The sequence below is a fragment of the Sinocyclocheilus rhinocerous genome, unplaced genomic scaffold (assembly GCF_001515625.1).
Source record: "Sinocyclocheilus rhinocerous isolate Xijiao unplaced genomic scaffold, SAMN03320098_v1.1 scaffold489, whole genome shotgun sequence".
NCBI classification, from domain to species: Eukaryota; Metazoa; Chordata; class Actinopteri; order Cypriniformes; family Cyprinidae; genus Sinocyclocheilus; species Sinocyclocheilus rhinocerous.
This window is the reverse complement of record NW_015666177.1, coordinates 156,759-163,014: the sequence shown is the minus strand read 5'-3', so window position 1 is coordinate 163,014 and position 6,256 is coordinate 156,759. Positions and strand designations below refer to the sequence as shown.

The following is a 6,256-nucleotide window of genomic DNA, read 5'->3' as shown; positions in this document are numbered from 1 at the left end:
ACCCAGTTTTCTGTTGTTTTCTGATTCGTCTATTATGTTCACCGGTTTTGATTTAGTTCTCTACCTGTTTCAGTTCTCCCTGATTACGTTCCATGTGTTTATATGCCCCGTGTCCTCAGTTCCCTTGTCTTGATTTGAAGTTATGTTGTGGTGTTTTACTCCTATGTTCGTCTGTGTTTAACTCGTGGATTTTTTATTAAAGACTCACTTTTGGATTAATCCTTTGCCGTGTGCCTCATCAAAGCCACATCATTACAGAAAGCAAGACCACAAAACGAGATGACTGAACCGAGCAACACTAACTGGGCTGAGGAGCGCCTGTGGGACCTTCGACAGGGTGGCCGTCCTTTAGAGAGGTATGTGGAAAAGTTTATCAAGCTCTCTCATCGGGTGAGCTAGCCCGATGCCTTTCTCGGTGCCGTGTTTCGGTTGGGGCTGGATGAGAACATTCGTTATAGTTATCCAGCGTGTGAATTCATCCTGGCCGAGATGATTAATCTCATTCTCTATTTATACGGTTCAAATTTTGAAGTGGAAGAAGTTAAAGATAACTCGACCCGTTCTCATACAGCCCCCTCTGAAAAGCACTTGGCCTTGCCAATTCACTTCACGCCGGTAACCTCCACATACTGCTGTAATGGATCTGTGTCCTCTGCTCCTTCCAGGTTTCCTCGAGCCCGTAAGTGGGCGTCTAACAGCGAAGATCTGGGAGCCAAGGTTGCAGACCTAGCTGTTACATTTGTCCGATCAGCGCTCAAAGCTGCCTCCCTTCCATCCTCGACACCAAGACCCTTTCCTATCCTCAGCCCAGAAACCGCACCGGCTCCGCAGTCAAGCCCGCCGGCCGCCGCTGACCCAAGCCCACCGGCCGCCACAACGTCAAGCACCCGGCCACTGCTGACCCAAGCCCACCGGCCGCACCAAAATCAAGCCCTCAGCTGACAGCAACTGCCGCCCTCACATCTAACCAGAAGAGGAATCTGAGAAGAAAAAGACTGCTCTCTGCCCTAATCCTTGCTCCAGTGTCGGCTCCAGCCCTAAAGCTCGCTCCAGTGTCGGCTCCAGCCCCCGAGCTCGCTCCAGTGTCGGCTCCAGCCCCCGAGCTCGCTCCAGTGTCGGTTCCAGCCCATGAGTCAGCTCCAGTGCCGGCTCCAGCCCTAGAGCTCGCTCCAGTGTTGGCTCCAGCCCATGAGTCCGCTCCAGTGCCGGCTCCAGCCCCAGAGCTCGCTCCTGTGTCGGCTCCAGCCCCAGAGCTCGCTCCTGTGTCGGCTCCAGCCCCAGAGCTCGCTCCTGTGTCGGCTCCAGCCCCAGAGCTCGCTCCTGTGTCGGCTCCAGCCCCAGAGCTCGCTCCTGTGTCGGCTCCAGCCCCAGAGCTCGCTCCTGTGTCGGCTCCAGCCCCAGAGCTCGCTCCTGTGTCGGCTCCAGCCCCAGAGCTCGCTCCTGTGTCGGCTCCAGCCCCAGAGCTCGCTCCTGTGTCGGCTCCAGCCCCAGAGCTCGCTCCTGTGTCGGCTCCAGCCCCAGAGCTCGCTCCTGTGTCGGCTCCAGCCCCAGAGCTCGCTCCTGTGTCGGCTCCAGCCCCAGAGCTCGCTCCTGTGTCGGCTCCAGCCCCAGAGCTCGCTCCTGTGTCGGCTCCAGCCCCAGAGCTCGCTCCTGTGTCGGCTCCAGCCCCAGAGCTCGCTCCTGTGTCGGCTCCAGCCCCAGAGCTCGCTCCTGTGTCGGCTCCAGCCCCAGAGCTCGCTCCTGTGTCGGCTCCAGCCCCAGAGCTCGCTCCTGTGTCGGCTCCAGCCCCAGAGCTCGCTCCAGTGTCGGCTCCAGCCCATGAGTCTGCTCCAGAATGCACTCCAGAGCTCAACTGGGAGCACATGTCAAGCCCAGAGAGCGCTTCTGTTCCCACGTCCAGCCCAGTGAGGGCTCCTGTTCCTGAGTCCAGCCCAGAGAGGGCCGCTGGTCCCGCATCAGGCCCATGGAGGGCCTCGGGGGCAAGTGGGACCGAAAATTTCAGTTTTAGACTCCAGTTTGTACCCAGTTCATAGAAAGTGTCCTGTGTATTACTTGATATTTTAACTAAATATGAAATAACATTTCATATGACAACCCATATGACTTTTCATACTACAGATATAATAACTTTAATGTTGATTAATCATTAATGAGGATTCAAAAATAGACACCAACCTCTTTGTTCTTCAGTCTCTTCGTGTTCCATTCTGCAGGATTCTGGATCTCTCAGGTTCTCCGTGTTCAGCTCTGCTTCACTTCTAGGCTGATGGGAATATCCCAGCATTTATTGGTGATCTGCTGTGTGGGAGGAGCTTCAGTGAAGGTGAGTTGCTGTGGGAGGAGCTTCAGTGAAGGTGAGTTGTTGTGGGAGGAGCTTCAGTGAAGGTGAGTTGCTGTGGGAGGAGCTTCAGTGAAGGTGAGTTTTTTTTGTGGGAGGAGCTTCAGTGAAGGTGAGTTGTTGTGGGAGGAGCTTCAGTGAAGGTGAGTTGTCGTGGGAGGAGCTTCAAGCTGTGTGGCAGGAATAGCAGATCTGCTCCAATAAAAAATAATCAGTTAATGAATTGATGTTTTCTTTATTTCAAACATTTTAAGCATTCAATGTTTTGTGTTCACATTTTCAAAGATGGATAGATATAAGTAAAAGTTCACATTCTATGAGTTTTTGATTTATTTGCGAGTCGATCTAATATAAACCTTAACCTTTTCATTCGTTTATCATAAGAACAAACTGACAAAGAAATGGATGAATACACATTATATAAACAAAATAAATCAAATATAAGAATTATATTAATAAAACAGAAGAATAAACTGATTCAGAAGTAATTGTACAGATGTGTAAGCAACAAAAACACTTCAATTAGTTGAACTGTAGTTGGTTTCAGTCTGTTTACACCAATGTAATGAGCTTTAAGTGGCAGTTTGCAGGTGATTTGAAGACATCAGCGTCATGAATGAGGTGAAAACAGGAACTATTAACATGAAATCAGCACTTCTGAAAAGCTTTACATGATCATCAGCAGAGATCTGTCTGTATTCACACTTTATTTCATTGTTTAGAAACAGCATTTATGTCAAGACATGCTAAAAGTGTATGAAACTACTCGATACTTTATTATTATTTCTAACAATATGAGACATAAAAATATGTGTCAAAACAAATACAAACACACTCAAAACAAATGACCATGGTTACAGTATTTTTCTGCGTACTTTTTTAAGTTTTTAAAAATTATTAATTGCTATTTTCCATCTTATTGGGACTCAAATAATACAATTTCATGATTTTTTATATTTTTCCCCCAAAAACTTTACTCTTATTTTTCAGGACACGTCGCCCCTTTGTGGGTATAAATTCACACACACAAAAAAACAGAATACTTGTTACAATATTTTAAACTATCGTAAAACATTTTCCCCATAACGTACAGCGTTTACAACACAGGGGAAGATAAGGATGTTGATGCATCAGCCAATGAGTTATTATAGAAAATAAAAAGGAACATTTTCTAATTTACTTGTCATAGCACATGTACTTACAAAATATCAAAATTACCTTTGATATCATTCTTATTAACATTTATATAAGTGTCGTCAATTTACAGGTCATTAATGTAATGTACTAAATCAACTATTCTATTTAAAATTATGTTTTGACAATTTAGATGAATAATTTAACAACCAATGGCAGCCAGAAAGGTAAATGTATTCTATTACCATAGGTGTAATGGTTTTTCTACTGTACAGACCGTATATTCTATTGCTCTACACCAACCCTACCCCTAAACCTACCCCTCACAGGAAACTTTGTGCTATTTCAGATTTTCAATACACTCCATTCTGTGTGATTTATAAGCTTTTGAAAACTGGGGACATGGGGTAATGTCCTGAAAAGTCACCTTCTCCTTGTAATACCTATGTCATACCCTTGTCATTATACAAATTTATGTCCTCATTTGTCACAAGAACGCGCACACACACACACTCACTCTCACACACACACACTTACTCTCTCTCACACACACACACACACACACACACACACACACACACACACTCTCTCTCTCACACACACACACTCAGAGACACACTCACACTCACACAATAACTAACCTATAGTCTAACATCCATATGAATCCTAATATAGTTGGATTTTTTAAATAACTACATGAATTGCTATAGAGTAATTCTATCATCAACATTTCACAGTTTTCATGTACAGAAACTGACAATGATCATAAAACTTTCACAAAATAAAGAGCAATATTTCTTGTGTCAGATTTCATTAATATATCTATATTCACATTTATGATTAGATTTTAAAAATTTCCCAAGTTTTGCTGATGCAATCTTATTTCTACTCTTCTTAATCTTTGGCAAATCAAATCTGTTAGTCACTTTGTTAAAATATACTGAATCAGAGATTGCTGGAGTTACATCGATCCGATAATGAGCCACGTTAGCCGTTAATATAGTGAATTATGAATCAAAATTAACACTTAAAACGTTAAATATTGCTTTGTGTGTGCTCTTTATTTGAAGATGTTTTATGGTCATTGTTTCTGTAAAACTGTAACATGTTAATGCAATGTACTGTATGTAGTTATCAGAAATGGTGCTGTAAATCAGTTATTTACATTAAAGTTTGTTTTTGTATTATATTTTATACGTATTGTGAGAAATAACATTGTTTTTCTACTGAGAATGTTTATAGGCTTTCATCATCTATCCCGACTCAGATAATGTGTTCCTAACAGAATAAAGTGAGATGATCTGCTGATGATCGAGTGTTGATTGAGGCTCATCAATATTAACAGCTGCTGAAAACACTCTTTATTTCATGACAATAGCTGCTGTTTTCCCCTCATTTATTATGCTGATGTCTTCAGATCTCCTGTAAATCGCCACTTAAAGCTCGTTTGGCATCAACATTATGGTTGCCACCTTCAACGAGGCAAAATAACACCCAAAAATAATAAAAGAAAATTAAAACCAAAAAACGTGTCAAAGGCTTGGAACTGATTATTTCAACACACGACAACTTGACAGCTCAACCATAAACCACGAGAGAACATGAGATCGAGTACGTGAACTTGCAACAGAACACATTAGTATTATTGTACATTTGATTCTTTTATTTATTTCTATAGAACTCTTCTGTATATGTTGGTGTGCCTTAATCAGATTCTGAACCAGTAATCACATTTTTTACTTATTTAGAACTTACGATTCAAATTATTGCGTAATTATTTGTTCCATTTTAATTTAAATAATTTCACACTTTTAAAACCTTAAATAATATTTATTAACGATAAATCAATTAATTGTAATATATGTATTTATCTGTCTAATAATGCCTACAAATATAATAGTTAGCTCTGACGATATATTATATTAGGAGATTATCCAAAGTAAAAATAATACTAACAATAGGCCTATACTTTTAAAAGCTCGGATATATGTAAGTATGAAGCTCAGCGTGAGGAAATGCTTCTCTGCAAACTGTGCAGTTCACCTGGTTATTTACATCTCAGTTTATGCTTTCAATTGTTTTCTTACCATTATTTATACTTGGAAGAATTTAGATTACATTATTATTTTCTGTTGTCTATTACTACAAAAACAAACTCAGTACCTCAGTGATGTATTTTTGATTTTGGCAGCTCCTCCCACGCTGGAATTCATCATCAGTTAAGCTCCTCCCACACTGGAATTCATCATCAGTGAAGCTCCTCCCACGCTGGAATTCATCATCAGTGAAGCTCCTCCCACACTGGAATTCATCATCAGTGAAGCTCCTCCCACTGCAGTTCAGCAATAAATGCTGGAAGATTCCCATCAGTTCACAAGTGAAGACGAGCATCAGAGCATCAGGAAGAGCTCAAAGACTGAGTTTAATAAAGAGGACAGAGAGAAGATGAGAGATCCAGAGCCCTGCAGAATCAAACACACTGAAGAACAAACAGGTTGGTGTTTATTCTTGATTTCTCATTCATTCATGTTATAAAGATTTAAGCACTTCATCAGATTTAGATAAACAGTTAAACTATGAAATGGGTACAAAATGTTGTTTTTGTGGGGATTTTAACAAAAGATCTGTAATGGGAGGTTTGAGAAACTTTAATGTTGAGTGTCAACATCAGGTCAGACTTACTTTACCGCTTTTATTTTATATATATTTTATATCTGGTTCACAATTCTTTGCAAACAAACCACAATTTTTATTACATTTCTCAATATAGTTTACAACATTGCA

General features: G+C 41.5%; 1 protein-coding gene across 1 annotated transcript in view; it reads left to right on the top strand.

Moving 5' to 3' along the window:
* Positions 1-5,841: 5,841 nt before the first annotated feature.
* The window catches only part of LOC107731995 (gastrula zinc finger protein XlCGF52.1-like), a 7,556-nt gene continuing 7,141 nt past the window's right edge, over positions 5,842-6,256 (top strand). Inside the window, exon 1 of the mRNA XM_016543218.1 lies at positions 5,842-5,966. Coding sequence (XP_016398704.1) covers positions 5,918-5,966 — 49 coding nt within the window. The 5' untranslated portion in view covers positions 5,842-5,917. The remainder of the gene's footprint in view (positions 5,967-6,256) is intronic.